The sequence below is a fragment of the Vanacampus margaritifer genome, chromosome 7, assembly GCF_051991255.1.
Source record: "Vanacampus margaritifer isolate UIUO_Vmar chromosome 7, RoL_Vmar_1.0, whole genome shotgun sequence".
In the NCBI taxonomy this organism is placed as follows: Eukaryota; Metazoa; Chordata; class Actinopteri; order Syngnathiformes; family Syngnathidae; genus Vanacampus; species Vanacampus margaritifer.
The window spans coordinates 1,642,754-1,663,478 of NC_135438.1; the positions used below are offsets into that span (position 1 = coordinate 1,642,754).

At 39.9% G+C, this 20,725-nt stretch overlaps 2 protein-coding genes and 1 long non-coding RNA gene across 3 annotated transcripts; all 3 read left to right on the forward strand.

Moving 5' to 3' along the window:
* The first annotated feature begins 116 nt into the window (after positions 1–116).
* hapstr1b (HUWE1 associated protein modifying stress responses b) lies at positions 117–6,644 on the forward strand. Its single transcript, XM_077571253.1, has 4 exons — positions 117–576; positions 4,077–4,157; positions 4,892–5,167; positions 5,968–6,644. The coding sequence occupies exons 1-4, from the start codon at positions 378–380 to the stop codon at positions 6,204–6,206; spliced, it is 795 nt and encodes a 264-aa protein (XP_077427379.1). The 5' UTR covers positions 117–377; the 3' UTR covers positions 6,207–6,644.
* Positions 6,645–6,783: 139 nt separating this feature from the next.
* On the forward strand, positions 6,784–8,622 carry LOC144055346 (uncharacterized). The gene is made up of 2 exons (XR_013294843.1): positions 6,784–8,244; positions 8,310–8,622. It is a non-coding gene; the product is annotated as an uncharacterized LOC144055346 (long non-coding RNA).
* Positions 8,623–9,211: 589 nt separating this feature from the next.
* On the forward strand, positions 9,212–17,365 carry LOC144055605 (monocyte to macrophage differentiation factor 2-like). Its single transcript, XM_077571723.1, has 8 exons — positions 9,212–9,331; positions 9,730–9,956; positions 14,783–14,864; positions 14,978–15,138; positions 15,245–15,319; positions 15,384–15,485; positions 15,597–15,666; positions 17,015–17,365. Exons 2-8 carry the CDS (start codon positions 9,943–9,945, stop codon positions 17,216–17,218), a joined length of 708 nt encoding a protein of 235 aa, XP_077427849.1. The 5' UTR covers positions 9,212–9,331; positions 9,730–9,942; the 3' UTR covers positions 17,219–17,365.
* The last annotated feature ends 3,360 nt before the right edge of the window (positions 17,366–20,725 follow it).

A 20,725-nucleotide genomic window follows, 5' to 3' on the forward strand; every position in this document is an offset into this window, starting at 1 on the left:
AGAGTTCGTTTTCTGCTTTAGCCAATCGGATTTCTTGTTTGACCCCACCGTAGCCAATCACCTTCCAGGACGGAGAATAGGGAGGCGGGGCTAAACGCAGAAATTCTTGTGTTGTCATTCTGGTGCGGTGGACTGTGGTGTGTGTGTGTGTGTATTGTGTACGTAGGGCGGACTAGCCGACAAACACAATGCGACTCTAGCGGTAATTATCCGCGTCCGCCCGCAGCCTCCCTTTCGCACTAGAGGCCTGTGGAACATTATTCTCTCCCACAAAGTATCGAGCAAAAACCGCCAAGTACCGGCGGACCCCTGCGAAGACGTACAGAGCAAGCGGCCGGTCGGGCGGGCGGGCTAGCTTCGAGGCTAACCCGTTAGCCATGGAGGAAAGGAAGGAGGAGGGAGAAGCCGAGATCCAGGAGCACGGCCCGGAGCACTGGTTCTCCAAGTGGGAGCGCCAGTGCCTGGCCGCCGCCGAGCAGACTGAGCCGCTGGCCGACGAGGAGACTGAGCAGAACCAACAGAAGCTGTGGCACCTCTTCCAGAATTCGGCCACGGCGGTGGCGCAGCTCTACAAAGGTATGATGACAGGCGTTTGGGGGTGGGGGGGCAAGAGAGAGAAGAGGGGGGCACACAAAGGACACCGGCTAACGCAGGCTAGCCGCTTTTTAGCAGCTTTCAACTGAACGCCAGCCTCTCAATAATTCTATATTGTGTCTTTTCTCTTTGTAACTATCGTTGCCCTTAAACGGGGATTTATTCGCGACAACCGGGCTCGTGTACGCTCGGTGTAGCGCGATGCTAACGTTAGCTGTTAGCCCCAACAGCCGGCCACGGTTGCTTTTTTATGGAAGTGTAACCACGTAGAAGCCAGTGGGTCGAAAAGGGGACTTTCAAAACCATACATTTACAAAAGTGTGTTTAAATAATGGATAACCATGTTTTCAAGTCTTCGACCGTCTCCTCCTAGATGCTAAGCTAATGCTACTTTGCGGTCATCTGAGCTAAGGAGTAACTAGCCAGCCCTTGTGCTCCCCCCTCCAGTCTGCACTATGTGACTTGAATTATTGCAATCTGTTATGGTCAGGCATACATTCATTGGCATCAGCAGGTTTCAAATGGCTTTCTTTTTCAAAGCCACCCACCACAGCAGACATCTCTATTGCCAACATTGCAATCTGATAAAAAGAAAAGGGGAAAAACTTGCAGCAGACCAAGACTAGACCAACACTTGGTAATCAAGACCGAGACCATAAAAATCCATTTAAAAAACATAACAAGGTTGAACAGTTAAAGCAACTTTAAGGTCATCCTGTCTTCCATTTTAATTTTCCTTTGAATACACTTGACAAACAAACAACAATGGGTACGTTCTCTTTCAAAGAACGGCAAGAAAAAGTCTTTAAATCTTCAAGAAAAAAAAGAAACAAAATTCTTGCAAATTATAAAATTATTGTATGTGTTAAAAAATAAAGATTTATAGAAGAATTTATAATGCACATGATGGATCTCATAATAATGCTCCTCTCCTAAAATGCCCAAGTGCTTCTTACTATCTATCACATTAATCAAGTTGCAAAACAGTAGATCGACACATATGCTTTTTTCAGAGCCAATACTGAGACTGATTATCGGTAGTCAGGGAGGCCGATAACCGATATTTGAAGCCGATATACATTTGCAGGGGGGGAAAAGTTGATGTCAAAATTTTAATAATAAAAACTCCAGCACTTGACTGCTTAAATACCTTTAAGCACATGTTTATTAAACAGCTTTTGTTTTGTTTTTAGATCTTAGACAATAGACAACTTTGTTTTAAAATTCTGACAAAAGGTGCATGGTGGCCCCAGGCGCAGCATTATGTCTTATAAAGTTAAATGAAAACAAATATTTCATTAAAATTGACTATAGTAAATAAGTTTCCCCAAAAAATAAATATAACTAAAAAAAATTCAATGTTCATCTTTGACTTATCTTTATTTTAAAGTTCTAAAACAAAAAGTGCATCCTCAACGTAGCTGCTGGCCAGCTGAGAAATGAATGTCTGATCAACGCGGCTGTCTTCTCTCCTTTGCTTTTTGTGGGTGTTCCGTTATTTTCATATGCCGCTGCAGTCTTCACCATACTGGTTTTTCTGTGGTAGGAAGTAGCGAAACAGACAATGAGTGACTTACACTTGAAGTGTTTGCCATCAGATTCTGCACAAACTATAATGTGGCTTACACGCAGAGACACATATCGGAACGCTTATGCACTCGCTAATTGCCTACTTTTATCAATATTTCCTAACCGTTCACCCCGCACGCTAACTCCCAAATAGCCGTTAATTCGTGAGCTAGCCGGTTAGCTCGCGGGCTAATAGCCGCCAATTCGCGAACTAACACATTGTCACCTGCCGTGGGCAGCTTTATTTATGTATCTTATTTAATACACAAGGTAGGTAGTAAGTTTAACTTGCCTCTTAAACTGCACACCGGCCGGTGGCCCTTCTGCATTAGGTTTTTCTCTTCTGCATGTGAAAGTCTAGAGAAGAACTGATCTTTCGCTGCTTATTGGCTGTTAGCACTGCACGAGCAACCAGATGTTGCTGTGGGCGGGCCCAAAAAAAAACAAACAGTTTTTAATATACCAGCCATCGAAACAAACCGATATTGATAAAATGCTGACTATCGGCCGGGCCGATTCTAAAAACCAGCAGATTAGCACTGGTCTCTTAACAACAACAAAAATCCAGTCTGGCTTGTCTGAGACAAGAATTTCCTCATGGGGAAGAGCTAACATGACACACAAAAAAGTGTGCAGCAAAAATATCAGTAGTGAATCGGCCACTGATTAATTGAAGAGGTTAAAACATAAAATATTGAATAATGAATTTTAAATCTTGAAAAAACAAAAACATGTTGATTTTTATTGTATTTATTTGTACTGGCCTGGTCGGCCTAGTTGAAGGGAAATCATGTGGTCCGACACATTCACATCGTTGCCCCCGAGCACTATTAAGGTCAAATCCTGTTGATTTCGTCCCATTTTAGTGCATAGTGTTTCATCACTATTTTTTTTCAAGTTTTAGTCCTGGGGTTGTCGAAATCTTTTTTAGTTTTTATGGTGGAGAAAAAAATTAGTAAAGTAATTGCACCAAATACTGTTGTAAGAGACTAAGGTTTTTACAGGTCAAAATCCCAGGAGGACATTTTGGAAAGAAAGGAACAAAACACAGGCGGGTTTGCAGTAAACACAGACAGCTCATCATCTTTGATGAGATTAATTGCAGAGGATTTGCCTTAAACGTGGTGTGACTCTGAGCTGGCCTTACTTACGCTCCAGATGTTTGATGTTTGGAAGCCACAAAAACAATCACACGACTTAACGTTGGGACTGACGGGTGGTGGGTCACGCAGACCTACAAACACTTGAGGTTTGCATTGTCGTCTGTTAGGACTGAAACCACAAATTCTTAAAAATATGTTGTTTTTTTTTTAAACGTTTTCCGAGGTTAGCTGCCATCCCTGCCGATGCGCCCTGCTTACACTAAGAACAGCAAAAGAAAAGTAGGGTTGGCAATAATTGCTTTTTATTTTTTCTACTGCATTTAGCAGCTTTTCTGACTGTTTTTAGTAAGTATCTTTAAAAAAAAAAAAACTACTAGCAAGTTTGAATTCCAACATTTTGTAAACTATTGGCCTGAGATGTGTGCTTCTGAGCTGCCAATAATTTTCTGTGTTTTGCTCTAATCGCAGTATAATGCTCAGCTCAGCAGCATCTGCAGCACGTGACTTGTGCTCAACAACTTGAACAACATGGTCATTTGCTCACCAGATGCTAATTGGATCAAATTGAATTGGCTCCATCTGGTGGACAAATGGCACAATGACATTTTCAGTGACTCCAATTACTGAGCAGAAGTTACTCTCGTGATTATTTTGAAAAGCGGCTGATAAAACTAGACTAACCGAATCAATTGGGCTCTAATCTGCCTTGTTGAATGTTAATTGCTTTTTGTACAAATGGAGGAAATCGGTGAAGAACAATTGGAAGTGAGATTTTATTTATTTAAAATGTGTGTGAAATGTGATTCACAGACAGAGAATGTCAGCAACAAGGTCTTTCCCTCTGGGTTCCTTTCCAGAATGCAGCCACTGCCGTTACTAACATGTACAAAGGTGAGTCATGATATCGGAAAAAATCATTTGCAGTTGTTTGTTTATTTCTATTGTTCAAAGTGGCGGTTTTCACAAATAACTGGAGGAGTGAGTACATGAATTATGCTTAAGTTTAACGTTGTGTGGCCACGGTTAGCGTGCTTGTTTTGTCTCAGTGGATTGTTTGTAATTGTGTTGATTTCTACTGTGCAAGGTGGCAGTTATTGAGGGATTGATTATATATCATAGCATGTAACTTGAGTTATTCAAGATGGGGCGTTTCTTCTTTCTTGAGTTGAGAGCAAAAATTTGAGTCGCAAGCACTTTCCGAACTTTACAAGCCAACTGAAAGTTTACAGTGAAGCTAAACTGAATAAAGATATGTATTTAACTAAGCACCACAGAACTGTCTGAGGAAAGTTTGGTAGCTTAATGCTAAACGCTATACACGGGCAAAGAAAACTAACATTGCTGTTGGGGTGTTAAAATCCTGTAAGAAATGGATTTTTGAACTCAAATGGTGCTGCAGCACATGCTGCTAGCGCATATGACAAGACTTCCAAGCATATATTCTTTATCCTCTGCAAAAACAGCAAATATAATCACAGCTTACTGAGTGGTTATGACCGTCTTCTTTGCGCTGCTGCCATATAGCTTCGTAGTGCAAATTAAATTCTTTACATTCTGTTGAATTGGGTCATTACGGGTGGCGGTGCTGAGCATGAGTAAGCGTTGTTGTTTTTGTCGTGGTCTAGAGAGCATGGAGGCCCGCCAGCGCAGCTACGACCTGGGGATCCAGATCGGCTACCAGCGCCGGAACAAGGAGGTGATGGCCTGGGTGAAGAAGCGGCGGAGAACCATCCGGCGGGAGGATCTCATCAGCTTCCTGTGCGGCAAGAACCCCCCTCCCAGGGCGGCCCGGGCCCCGCCCCGGGGAGCCATGGTAGCCGCCAGCCGGCCGCCGCCGCCAGAGACGGGCAGCTCCGTGGAGACGGACCTGCAGCCCTTCAGAGAGGCCATAGCCCTGCACGGTGAGTACGGATACAGGTTACGGTTGGGGTGTAACGATAACTGCAATATCGAGATATCGCAATATTAAAACTGCCACAATATATCGTTGTCATCATGACACGATATTAAAAGCAGCACATGGTTTAAAAAAAATGGATTGATTTCTATTTGCGCAGTTCTAGCACCCTCTGGTGGCTAGTTTTTTAGTGCAGTTTAATTTTCACAAGGCACGTTTGGGCCCTTCTATGTTTAAAATCCACGCTAATGGTCAGATGAAGGGGAACGTGATATGATTGTGAATCGAGTCAATATGTGGAAGAACTCAATATGTATATATACTGAGGCACATACTTGCTCATGCACGCACATATTCTGATGCAGATTTCAGCATATTGACAGTAATTGCTCACTTATTATACAGTCATTCATGAAAGAAGACTGTTTAATCAAACTAAGACATTTGCAAACATCTGTATTTACTTTGAAAAACAATAACCAAATCGGTAACATCAATCCCCCTTTTTTTTTAATCACTATACAGATATGAAGTACCAAATAAACACCAATCGCTGGTTAATAAACGGTAAAAAATGGGGGGGGAGGAATGCTTTTGTAATACACTTTAATGCAGAATTAAAATGACTGATTAGTCAATTAATTGGTTGAATAATCGATCGATTAATAATCGATTCAAATAATATTTGATAGTGACGTCACTAGTTGACATGGGCGGAAAAACTAGTTTCATACTAGAAGGCAAGAGTGTAGAAGTCAGTCTTGAGTCTGCGGCGATGTCAACATTGGTGCCCCGCCCCCCCAGGTCTCAGCGGCGCCATGGCCAGCATCTCCGTGCGCTCGTCGGGCCCGCCGCCCGGCTCGCCCACCCACCCGGCGGTGGCGCCCCCCCACGGCCGGCGCCGCAACGGCCTTCACGACGTGGACCTGAACACCTTCATAGCCGAGGAGATGGCCCTCCACCTGGATTCGGCCGCCAGCCGCAAGCGGGGCAGCGACGTCATCACGGACTCGCCCACGCATAAACGCAATCGGATGCTCTGAGCGCCACGCGTGTCCCGAAAGCGGCCGGCGAGAACTGAAAGTCGGCCGTCCCCGCCGGCCCCCAACGCGCCAACCTTAGCTGCATTGCTACGTATAATACAAGTGAAATGCTAGACTTAATTTCGACACACCGTCACCGGCCTTTGAGTGCGCGCGCGTGTCCCATTACTTTTGGTTACCAGGCAACACATATGCACTATTTATGTTTACACTCGTGTTTACATTGGAAGTAACCCAACACACACAATCTCCCTCTCAGTTTTGGTTTTTAGTTCACACATGCTTTGTGATACAATCTTTATGTAATGTGTGTAAATAATAAACACGTAGGTGCTGTTACTATATGTGGTAAATATTGTAAAGACAAAAAAGTTAATGAAAGCGGGGATGTCCATGTACGATAACTCATTATGACAATAAAGGAACTACAAGTGTGAAGCTCACTTGTTTTTGTTTTGTTTGTTTGGCGGTGGGGAAGTGCGACTCGGCAAATACTTTTCTTTTTATTCTAATTATTTTTATAATTTGACAATTGTGTCAAAAAACAACAACAGACGTTTAACTCTTTGACTGCCAAAAACGTTAAATAACGTTTAGTAAAATCCTATGGAGTGCCAAAGACGTTAAAAGACGTTTTTTTAAAACAGAGGTGAAACTAACCATTTTCTATTGTTGATTACTGAAAAACGGAATAAGGTAGAAACAAACTTTTTTTTCTGATGAAAGATGAGAGTCCAATCTTTCATTTGGTAGTATGTGCGTTTCCATAGTCCAAACACATATTTTCTGTGGACCTTGAAAGATCAGTCAAAAATGCTTAAATCGGCTGGCACCCACGGCATCCCTTTTCTGAAAACGTCTGGCAGTCAAAGAGTTAACAAAGCTTTTCTACAAAACCAGTATGAAGTATAACGTTTTGTTCTCCATAAATAATGACTGCCAAAAAAAGCATTTACAAAAGAAAAGAATTGCTGTCCCTCACTTATTACTTTAACTTATTATTCGTAAACGCCTTAACAAGCATTGTACTTTCAACCACTGTTTTATTCCTGCCTTGCGTATTTAGGAAAAAATATTTTTAAATACACAATTTATTAACTCGACATATACTGTACTTGTACTTTTAAAAACATATTTTCCTCACGACCATTCCACTGTGACTGCATTGATTGAGAAAATTAAGATAAGAGAAAATTTGACATGAAATAGTTTTAGATCCGAAATGTTCAACATAATCTGCTGACAAAAGAAGATTCAGGGGTAAAATGATTGTCCTGAATAAAACTTGACTAAAATATTTACAGTTTTTGGTCAAATGTTGTTTCCTTGGTCTAAAATAAAGACTAACATGCTAGATTTATAGTCAACTAAAATTGGACTAAATAAAAGCAGGATGCGGTTGACAACTATGATCAAAACTGAGAAGCGTGATTGAAAGACAACATTTTAAAATGGTGGATCAAATTAATACTAGTGCTTACACTAGATTCCGAAAACTCGTCCCCCAGACCCAATAAAACAAAACTGCAACTTTCAGAGTGGCCTTTTATTGTGGGCAGTCTAAGGAGACGTGCTCACTAGCACAGATTTCCACGTGTTTGTGAAGAATATTTGAGAGAAATGGTGATATTGTGTATGTGGAAGAAGTTTGAGATCTTTGAGTTCATTTCATAAAAAAGGAGAGCACAAACAAAAGTGTTTCGTTTATATTTTTGTTGAGTACATTAGCATTTATCGCACTCTTTTTTTTTTTCTCTTTTCACACTCTTTTTGTCATGTGTGCATGTCACGCCTCCCTTGCTTGTTCTGTGTTGATGTCACGGACTTGAACAGCCGAAACGAAAGCTAAGTGAGCATATAAAAAGGGCCCCGCAGCTCACATTGACTCACCGCAGCCATCCAGGACGACTCGCGCTCTTGCACAGCCGAGACCTTCCTCCACAGACACAACTGAATCCAGACATGATGAAGATGGCGATGATGATGATGGTAGTGATGATGACCGTGGTCATCATGGACGTGTCCAGCCGTCCCATGGGTACGCACTCACACTCAATCTGCCTTTTGGCCCATCGATCACTCCTGTCTTTTTTTTCTTTACAGATACTTACCGGGATACTCCCCCGGATGGTCCCTTTGAGGGTAACCTTATCGAGTCGGAATGGAACGCCGTTGACCCCAACTGGGAACCGGAGGGGTGCCAAGACGTGACCTTCCATTCCTGGTCCAATGCGATGTATGACTTGTTCTACACCATCAAGTACTGGTTCCAGGATACCGAGATCGAGTAAACCGGGCCTGCCAATGGGTTTCCGAGGCCGATTGGATCAAGGTGTAACCAAACAGCTCCTGATTGGCTGTCTTCTGTTCATTTTTGCAATCACCACGTAGTAGTAAATAAAGGCATGGCAAAAGAGATGGTTGTATCTTTTCACTGGTATTGATCACAAAAAAACATGTCTTACAAAGAGTGTTTGAAATGTGGTATTTATAATGTCACTTTAAATGCTAATCTGTTTAAAGGGATACTTGAGTCATTTGGCCATTTTTAGAAGTAAGAAGTTAATATTTTGTCTACCTCTTACTGCTGAAAATGTCTAAATGACTCAAGCAACCCTCTAAGAGGACTTATGTATCAAATTAAAAGGATAAAACATTTAATAATGATAATAATCAAGCTGTTAGACAAAATTCACAGCAGCAAAATATATTGTTTGTGCACGCACATGCCACATGAACACTCGTGTTTTGCATACATGAACACACGCACGGTACTCAACAAATGCGTGTTGTGACAAATGTAAAGGATTAAAAAAAAAACGCTTTGAAATCTTAGAATTATTTTTGTATACTAATTAACCACAAACACGCAATAAGACTGGCCTCGCTTATTGAAGGATTTGCCTGTGAAATGTTTGTTTGTTTTAAATTGCCTTTGCTATTTGTAAATAAAAATGTTCACACACAAAAAAACACGCTGGCGTGTCGCTGACAAGTGATGTCATCGGACGGCGCCTAGGTGCAAGTTCCCGCCAGTGGCCACTACTTGCACAGTTGTGACTCGGAGAAGGATGTTGTTACCGTCGCTTCTGTTTCTGCTTCACGACTCATTTTTGTGACACGAGGTAAAGTGTGCTTGTTTCCGCTGTTCATGTGTGACCACTCGCTGACGTACTAGCGTGCTTACCGTTTTTTTGTCAGAATAAACGAGCATTTTCGACACATTCTACAGTTTCATATGCTTTCGTATGAACGTTACAATATGTAAACAAACACTTTTGTGAACACATCGCATATGCATTTGCGCACAAGTGCAAATGCGTACATATTACACACAGAGTCCAATAAACTCGAATGCCCAAAGTCACTCCACAATATTGTATTATATCTGGAGATACATTCAAAACATAATTAGATCGAATCAAACAGTTTTTGTCAGTTGCGACTGTGTCACACATTGCATCAATTGAATAATCTTTTTTCTGCTCCTTCTGCTGTGCCCGCCTTGGCCACCTGGGGGCAGCATAAGACAGACGGATTTGCTGTCCACGAAGGCTCAGCACGATTTGATTTGGGATGCTCCTGGTGAGACGATGACGTATCCCGTGACGTCACCAGAGCCCCCTTCCTCCTCCAATCCCTCCTCCTCCCCCTCTTTTCCCATCCAGCGGCATCGCGAAGCTCTCAGGCCGCCGTCGTGTCCGTGCTGTCAACTGTTGATTACTGGCCGACGTCAATGACTCTTGGAAGGTAAGCAGACGCCATTTCATTTGCTACTAGGCTTTTTTTCTTTTCTTTTCTCCATTGCTCGTCTTGTTGTCGCCGAGCAACCACACTGATGACAGATGATGAGGAGGAGCTGGTGGATGATGAGAGAACAAATGATGGCATTATCATTTAGATTTTTATTTTATTTTATTTCATTTAATTTTTTTTGTTGTTGTTGTCATCTACAGTATTTTGCTGTTAGTACACACGGTACATTTCATACACAAGATGTCATAACGATGATATATGCAGTCCATTTGCTTTAGATGTAAGCATATTTGTTGAAATTGTTAACATTGGTGTCTGTTCTAATGATGCAATTTTTATTAAAAGCCTTTCCATGCAAAAAAAAAAGTTTAAATGTGAACCTTATAGTAATACTTGTTACATTATCCTATTAAACTTTGGATGGAAAATTAGTGGTTATATTGTTAATGGTTTTAATATGCACGTCATGTCACATTTGAACAGAATCACATAGAGAGCTGTTTCTAATATTTTGACCATCATGTTGCGCTAAATATATTGACCAAAATGTCAGCAACAGCTCTTAAAATATGCTTGTTATGGTATTAGTTCTAGGCATTGCGTGTAATAAAAAAAATAACAATTTTATAATCTCTATAGCTGTTCTACCTGTTATTATAATGATTATATTTTATTATTAGATATTTGTATTTTTTACATAAACTAATAAGTTAATCAAAATATTTTTTAAACGTATATTGTGTATACGTGTATTTATTTATGTATATATTTGTATGTGTATATGCAGGCCTACAATAACAATCAATCTTTTATTTAATTAATTTGTTAAAAAAAAGAAAAGAAAAAAACAAATCAATATTCAAATTCAAAGTAATAATAATAATAAAGTAAAAGAAATAAAAGGGGACACAAAGAAGTCAAACTTGTTTTGTCTGCCACTGATCAATACAAAAAAAACACTCACATGCACACACACTCGCACACACACACAAAAACAACACAAAAATAATGACAGCGAGCGGTCAAGACGCTTTCAGTGTAACAATACTACAAAACAATTCAACTGCGTGTCCTTGTGCTATATACATTTTTGCAGTGACTGCTTTTATACACTCCTATTTTTTAAAAATACAAATAGACTGAGAAGATTCTGTTTTACAATCCAGGTTGTTTCCCAAACTGACACCTTGAGTTGAAATACATCTTTCTTTTTGTTTGATTCTATATTTAGGTTGGGAAAAAAATGTCTGTTCCTCTTCATTTGTACTCACTTTCCCTTTTTATAAATGTGGTTTGTATATTGACTGGTAAAATTTCATGATGGGGCTTTATACAATATTTTAGGGCGGTTAAACTCCATCAATTTTTTAAAGGTTAAAGTTTTTAGTTGTAGAAATAATGGATTAGTGTGGTCTCTGTATCCACAACCGCAAACAACACAAATAGCACGTTTGTGTAAATTAAAAAAAAAAAAGATGGATTCAGTGTAGGTTTTGGCTGCACACCTCAAGGCAACACGTCAGGTATGGAACAATCAATGAATTATATAACAATATTAAAGCATTCTTCAATGATTCTTTGACCTTGTGTAACACAGCTACGGTTTGTGACACCTTAGATTTGACATGTTCTATATGTGCTTTCCATGTTATATGATTAATTAATTTCATTAGTCCTTTCTATTTCTATACCTTGCACGGTCAGTGTTGCTTCAACATCTATATTTCTACAACTGAAAATCACAAATCTGGTTTTACTAATATAGACAGTATGTTAGCATTGCACCACTTCATAATATTTTTAAACTCTTTCTTTATTACTTGTAATACGTTTTATCTCTCTCTCAATATCATTATGTCATAATATATACCATATCATATGCAATGACAATAAATGACTATTTTCACATACAAGTACTGTATATGATTCAAGAATCTGTGGAGTATTCATCCAGTAATTAAAAAAACGACAACAAATATACATAGACACAAAGTTAAATTTGAGACAAATTGTATCGTCAAAATAATTAAAATTAAATACAAATAGAGAAAACGGAATAAATGAATAAAAACATGTTGTCATTTTGGTTACAATATTTGAAATCTAAAAACAGTGACACTCCCTTTGAGACACGCAAGGTAACCAAATAGGCCGCGTGCCTAATGAAGTGGCCGGCGAGAGCCAAGGAGTCTGGCACAAGCCTGTCTTTTCATCCACTTTCTCAAGTGGGCTTGAGTGCTGCGAGCTGGTTGAGTCTTTGAGTCATCATCACAATGCATGCCGTGTCCCCAGCCGACTGGCCTGTGGCCTGCTAATTAGCAGCCATCTTGATGGAGTCGTTAATGGGGCTGCCAAAGCACTGCCGGCTCTGGCACGCATGCACACGCTCATTCGCTCGCTAGCGCTTCTAGGCATCCCCCCTGTCATTTTCGGTCTTTCTTGTTTCTTTTTTGGGACGGTGTCGCTTGTTTCTGGGCCGGGTCACTTTGTATTCATAAGAGCTGCAAGTGAGAGGGATGATGAGCTGTGCATGGCTTGCTATGATCTGTATGAATCATCGTTTAATCTGATACACAGATACTTCTGGGCTTTTGGTTTAAGGCTGTAGTGTCCTGCCATCTATTTTTCTGGTGCCCGCGACTGATACTAAAAAAATAAAATGATATTTGACACAGCCCAAAGAGGCTGATTAGAAGAAGAAAAAAAAGAAACTGGAAGTGTGCAAAGTGAGCAAGCAAATAAGCTATTTGTGACTTAACAAAATGACATTTCTCTTCAGAAGAGCGTGGTTAATAAAGATAATTCAATTTTGTGCTCTGTGTCTAGGTTCAATTTCTGAACATGAATGATCCTCAAGTAACTGTTAAAAATGGTCAGTTTGGGTTCTGAATGCGGTTCAGTGCAGGGTTGGATCTAGTCTAGGGCCGAAGGCCACCCCAAAATCTTGAAAGTCCTCAACTTTGCCTTACCACCTTTAACAGAAAGTTGTTATGTAGCGGTATTTAAAAAAATAACTGCAAAATATAAGTTAAATATTAAACATTAAATATAATGGCTTGCTTGATTGGTTTCAGCGCGTTTATTAAATTCAAGTCAAAGAATTTCCAAGTGGGTCTTGCATCCTTCCATGGCCCTTAAATGAAAAAGTTTGGACACACCTGCTTTATGGCTTTACAAGTAGGGCTGAATGAATTAATAAATAAATGGGGGGGGGGGGGTTGTAGCTGCAATAACTTTTGTTCAGTATTACGATTGATTCAATACACGATTATTTTTTTTTCCTTTTTTTTTTATATATATATATATATATATATATTTTTTTTTTTTCAAGGTCCTCTTCCCATGTGTGTGTGTTTTTTTTTGTTTTTTTTTCTCCAAACACAAACAATAAATCAATCTGTATTACAAAAAAACAATATCAGATTTGTTATAAATAATTTGGGTTAGGTTTACACTAAACCAAAGGCAAATGGACCGTCAATTATTATAAAAGACGGTCTATTTTTCAATTAGTTGCTAATTTATGATATAATTTGACTTTGTCTTAAGCGTTCACTATGACAACTTGACAAAATTCTACCAATAAGTGTGGTGTAAACATGAGTCACTTAATCCATAAATCAGATGACAATAATAATGCAAACAAATCTGTAGCTTTATCACGTGAACTTTTCATGTTCCACGAAACAACGATATGTAAACTGAGCAAAGAGGAACGAGCAACATTACCAAACAATCACAGATCAACACCTCACTAAATGTAGGTCTCTTATGAAATCTGCCTCCGCAAAGCAGGAGGAGGCGGTGCGCGCGTGTGCGCGCGTGTGCGTGCGTGTCCATGCGTGTGCCGACCATGTTTGCAGCGTGTTAATGCAATCACAAGAGAAGCAGAAAGCAAGACGGAAAGAAGGAATGTTTTTTTCTTTTTCTCTCTGGTGATTGTCCCTTGCTGGGTGGTTTCCATGGCGACGGTGACATCAATCCGTTGCCCCCCCCGACCCCCCACCCGCCCAATCTCCCCTCCTCCTCGCCGCGCTTGTTTGGGCTTCCCTGCAAAAGATGCTCGGCGGTTCTTCCTCCTTGTCTCCATCTTCCGTTGTTGCCAAGCAACCGCAGTTAGTCACGGCAACAAGCCCAACCGTGCGCACAGCGGTTGCTAGGCAACAAGGTGCCATCAGCGGGCGTTTTCCAGAGCGCCACGTAGGAGGCGATGTTGACATTTTTACATCATGTCAATATAACAATCATCTAAAAATCATTTATATTATATTGTACTGTAAAATTTGGAATAAGAGTGCAACCGACACCCGTATACTTGCGGTTCAGCAACAACGGTTTTGCATATCAGAGATTTTTTCCCCAATTATTTTTCCCCCTGCTTTAATGATTTTAAATTAGTCTATATAGTCTATCTATATAGATACACATATATATATATATATATATATATATGTGTATGTATATAGATAGATAGATTTATTTATTTATTTATTTATTTATTTATTTTTATATATATATATATATATATATATATATTTATATATATATATATATATATATATTTTTTTTTTTATTTTTTTATTTATATATATATATATATTTATATATATATTTTTTTTTTATTTATATATATATATTTATATATATATATATATATATATATATATTTTATATATATATATATATATATATATAGTTTTATATATATATATATATACACATATGTGTGTGTGTTTACTCTTTTTTTTAACATTCTTGTAAAAAAGTAATCAAGTGTATTCTTGCTGTGATGATTTTGTTTTCCTGTTGATTGCTTTTAGGTTTATGAACAAGCGTGTTCCTTCTAACAAGAGATACCAGCCCACAGACTACGAGCACGCCGCTAACTGTGCCACTCATGCGGTAAAATACACGCACACGCATGCACTCTGGCATTCAAAAGTGATCATAAATTAGAACTGCAGGCTGTAATGTACATGCCGTGTGTGTGGGTGTGTGCGGGTGCGGGTGCGTAGTTATGGATCATTCCGAGCCTGCTGGGCAGCTCGCTGCTGCACTTCCATTCGGAAGACCAATGGGAGTGCGTGTCGGCGTGGGTGTACGGGGCCGGACTCAGCTCGCTATTCACAGTCTCAACCCTCTTCCACACCGTCGCCTGGAAGAAGAGCCACCTACGGTACACACACACAAAAAGACAAAAAAAAAAAAGCACACAAACACACACATGCTACACAACGCAACCTGTGCAGCAACCGTATGTGTGTGTTTGCGCGCCTGTTCAGGGATGTGGAGCAGTGTTTCCACATGTGTGACCGGATGGTGATCTACTTCTTCATCGCCGCCTCCTACGCGCCTTGGTGAGACACACAAGCACGCACAAACGCGCACAAACGCGCGCCGCTCACTCTTTGCATCTGCCAGGCTGAACCTGAGGGAGCTAGGACCCTGGGCGAGCCACATGCGCTGGCTGGTGTGGGTGATGGCGCTGTCGGGGACCACCTATGTCTTCTTCTTCCACGAGAGGTTCGTCTTGTTTTGACTCTGTGGATGATTTTCTATTTCCGTTGCGCGAGGTGATAGCGAACGCCACAACTGTTAAGTTTTAGTGTAAAAAGTTTGTGGTACCTGCTGCAGGTACAAGATTGTGGAGTTGATCTGTTACACGGTGATGGGCCTCTTCCCCGCCTTGGTCATCCTCTCCATGGTGAGCACGCTCATTGATACGCACTTCAATCAACGGGTATGCTCACTTGAGTCAATGCGCATGGTGAAATGAGTCCATTGAATCGACGGGTATGTTCGACCTAATGGGTAGGCTCATTTGAATCAACGGGTATGATCATTTGGACCAATGGGTATGAGTAACTGGCTCAACGGGCATATGGTCAATTGAATCAATGGGCATGGTGAACGGAGGTATGGTCACTTGATCACGTGATGTCATTGCGAGTGTATTTGGCGGCAAGCACTTGAGGGTGCAGTCAATTCTCATACTTTCCTGATATAAACAAAGTTTAATACTGTCCCATAATAATGTCCAAATATTACTATTATTATGTATGTAACATAATTTCACAAACTTTAATGGACTTTCTTCATTGAGGGACTAAAAGGACTACAGGAACAACAACAAAATCACAATTGATGATGGGTAAAATTACAGACAACAGCTATTGTATGTATTATTAATTTGTTTATTGAACTTTTTTTTTTAAATAATTGCATAATAATTTCAGAATTTTTCATTGTGGGATTAAAACATAATTGACAATGGATAGTTCTATATTTGTCAATTATTATTATTATTATTTAAAAAAAAATGTAAGTACTGATTGTATTTTATTTTTTTATAGAAATGTATCACAATACTATGATTTATACCTGCTGTGCATGTCTTAGCCTCTTAGGGGCAGTGTGGTGCACATGCAGATTGCACACCTAACAGTACTTTTGTTAAAAGACCAGAAGAAGAAAGCTGCCATTGAACAGCATGAAGTATAACTCACTCTTCACAGTGTAGGAAGAATATATAATGTTTTTAGAGTATTTTATTTTTGTTTTTCTGAATCATTTTCAGAATGTTTTTCCCCTGTTTTTGAATAATATTTCTGTTTCTTCGGATAAAAAAATATTTTTCTTGTTTCCTGTTTTTGGAATAATTTTCTACATTTTTCAGGATTATTTTTGTCTCTCCCGGATTTTAATATATTTTTTAACTTATCTTATTTCTGTTTTACACAATAAATATATATATATATATATATATATATATTTTTTTTTTAATTGTTTTTATAAAAAAAAAAACATGTCTTTTTTTAGATTTTTTTTTAAAATGACACTTCTTTTCTAAAAGCAGCAAAAAATATTGTTCCATAAAGTAGAGAAAAATTACTCTGAAAAACAGAAAGCAAAAACAGATTAGAGTTTTCCTCAAGTGAATCCAATACGTTTCCTGCACTCCATGCAAATGTTCTGTTGTCCAACAAGTGGTGCGCTCCATTTTGCTGGCCAGCCATTTTTAAGTCCCTGATGGCTTTCCCTTGTTGTCTCAGCCGGAGCGGTCGGGCCTGTGCGAGTTGCTGCTGGGCGGCGCCTTCTACTGCCTGGGCATGGTGTTCTTCAAGAGCGACGGCATCGTGCCCTTCGCCCACGCCATCTGGCATCTCTTCGTGGCCATCGGCGCCGCCGTGCACTACTACGCCATCTGGAAGTACCTGTACGCTCTGCCCGCCGGCCCGGTGCGGACCTCCAGATGACAGCGCCGCTGAGGGAGAGCCGCAGAACATTCCGCTCCATTCCCAAGTCACTGTGGTTTGTCCTCTTGGAGAAGCCGCGTGTCACATTCGGTGTCTTTTGCGTCAAATGTTTACACTGTGCTGGAGCAGGCGCTTCTCAACTGGTTGTGTGGATTATTTCGAGTCGTTGTGTTCTATTGTGCAAGGTGGCTGCTTATCGCAACTAACCGGTGAGGAGGGATACCGTTCAAGTACCGGTAGCTGTATGAGGATGTTTTTTTTTTCACCATGCACATTATTTCTAGTCGCTATTTATTTCTATTGTTCAAGGTCGCCAGTAATCATGACTAATCTAAAAGATTACAGCAATTATGTGATGCATCTGTAAATGGCCAGTCGTGATGTGGACCATTTTTTCTTTACTTTGTAGATTATTTCTGATTCTTCACTTTATTTCTAATGTGCAATATGTCAGTTGTCATGACTGACTGGCAAGGAACGATCACTTTGTAGTAATTGTATGACATGTTTACACAGTTGTGTTTTTTTTTCTTACTCTGTGGATTATTTCTAGTCGCTCACTTTATTTCTATTGTGCCAGGTGGCTGGTTTTCATGACTATTTCACAAGGAGCCATGATGGCAGGGTAATTGTGTGAAACCTCTCCACGAGGATGTGTGGCTGGTTTTATTTATTTATTACAATGTAGATCATTTCTAGTGGTTGTGTTTATTTCTATTGTGCAAAGTGGCTTGTTATGACTAACTAGCGTGGAGCAATGGCGTTAGCGTAATTGTATGAAACCTATTCAGGAGATTTTGCTCTTTTTTTATAGTGCTTGTGTTCATTTCTATTGTGCAAGGTGGCTGCTTATCATGACTAAATGGCGTTACAGCAATTGTATAAAACCTACATGAGTATGTGTGGCCAATTCTATTACTATGTGTATTGTTTCTAGTGGTTTTGCTTATTTGTGCAAGGCAGCTGGTCATCCTAACTGATAAGGAACAATTGTTCTATAGTAATCATGTCACACGTTTACATGATAATTCGTGAACAAATGCTTTATGGATTAATTCTAGTCATTCACTTTGTGCAAAGTGGTGGTTATCATGACAGTAATTGTAAAACATCTACTAAGACAATCCGTGATGGGATTTTTTTTAACTATTATTTTGTGGATTATTTCTACTAGTTCTGTTTATTTCAATTGTGCAAGGTGGCCAGTAATCATAAGTAACTGGGGAGACATGCTGGTTCTTAACCCAACGTGCCATTGATATTTTCCTTTCTTTTTTTTTTTAAATGTTTTATTCTGTGTAGATTATTGGTGGGTCATAAACTGGTCATTCAGTTTATTTCTGTTGTGCAAGGTGCAGGTGGTCAAGACGACTGCCGTATTACAGTAATTGTATGACATGTCTACTGCCCACGAGGCCGCCCGGGTGTGCCATAGATGTTTGTTTTTTGACTGGATTATTTCTGACACTGTGGTGTTTTTTTTCTTACTCGGTGGATTATTTCTAGTCGCTCACTTCATTTCTATTGTGCCAGGTGTCTGGTTTTCATGACTATTTCACAAGGAGGCCACGATGGCAGGGTAATTGTGTAAAACCTCTACACGAGGATGTGTGGCTGGTTTGATTTCTTTATTACTATGTGGATCATTTCTAGTGGTTGTGGTTATTTCTACTGTGCACGATGGCCTTCAAATGAGCATGGTTGCAACCCACCAGTTGAGAACCGCTGCACTTTGGCATCATCACTGTGTTTTACGTCATCTAATATTCCAAATACGAATGTGACGCTTATTTATTTTTTGCTGTCGTTTTATTTTTATTTTTATGGTGATTCACGAATCAAGCATGATTGTTTGTAATATTTCAACTGTCAGTTGACTATATTTATATTGATTGAGTGTTTTTCAGTCACCAGGTTGCTTCCGTTCCAAGTTGACGATGTGACAGTATGTCAAGTTTCATGCAGTATTTTTTCTTTATTTTGGTACAACTCGACACTGCCAGATGATGATGTTTTTTGTTTTTTTTTAACTGCTGCAAGTGACAGCACACGGCGACGTAAACAGCAAAGGTTTTGGAACACCAAGGCTGAATTTGGCCTGCCTTCAAATGCAGCCTCCAAAGAACATATTTTACGGAGTCTGAGTTTGTGCGGTGCCTTCAAATGGAGCCTTTAAAGGCAAATGTAGACCTTGAAGGACAAAAAATGTCATCTGTGAAGAATGCATTTGAAGGACTCTTTGATATATGTCACTAGTCTTCAAATGTTGCCTTGAAAGGACGAATTTGAAGGAGCTTTGGATTTGTGACCTTTTTATCTTACTATTGCCTTCAGAGGCCACATTTGAGCTTTTACGAATTTTATTAACGTCATCATCAAGCTTCCGATGTAGGGCACTGAAGGTGCCTTTGACTCGTCATCTGCCTTCAAGTGCAGCCTTTGAAATATCCTGCAATTTGGGCTAACTTTCCGCCATGGGCCTTCAAATGCTTTTCAAAGTGGTCATTGGCCTTCAAATGCAGCCTTCACAGGTTCCTTTTGATTTGGGACATGTGCGCTGCATTTCCACGTCATTTGCCTTCAATTGCAGCCTTGTCTCTCTTCCCGAGGCCTGCTGTTGCTTACAAGCTTGCTGATTGGCACCCCATGTAGGATGGACGTTTCTTTCAGGTGTTCTAATACCTTTGACATGCTGTTTACGCGCTGAATGTGAAAGTAAAGCAAATCTACCTACAGTATGTAGTATGTACACAGTATGTGTTGAACAATCTCTATGACCGCCTCTCAGGTGTGTGCGTGTTACACCATCCGATTCATCAATCCAAACACGTGAATTTGTGTTGTATATGTTTTATTTATATATATATATATATTCCAAAGTGGTTGAGGGTTGTGATTGGGGGGTAAAGGTTAGGGATTCATTTAAGAGATTGGAGTTTGTCATTTTCCCCCTTTTGCACACAAATACAGTAGAATCAGTCAAATCTAGATAGTGTTGTGAAATAGGGATAAAGGTTGTTGGTGTTCGGGTTACAATTTGAATTTGGGGTCACAGTTACAGTATGCATTTGGCCTGGAGTTAGGGTATGTTCATTTCTCTCTTTTTTGCACACAGGCAGAACCAATCAGCTCTAAATGGGACTGGGGTTGAGGTTAGGGTTCAGGTAAACTGATTTAGTCCAATCTTGATAGGGTTTAGGTTAGGGATTGGGATTAAGTCATTTTGCTTGTTTCCGTACACACGCCGTTATTTTTGGGACATTTTAGTGGACACCTCACGACGGTGATTGTCTTTTTGTTGACTTCTAGATTTTCGTTTTTAATGTCTTTTGTGTGACACTATTTGAACGTGAAATCTGCCTGTCACATGACCTCACTACTCCGTGTAAATCTTTCATGCAACTTCACTACTCCTCGTGTGTTCTTCCACACATTTGTGTGCGTTTCTTAGTTGCTGACGTCTGCTTGGTTTATTTCTCGTGTCCATGTGATGCTTCTGTGCTGTGA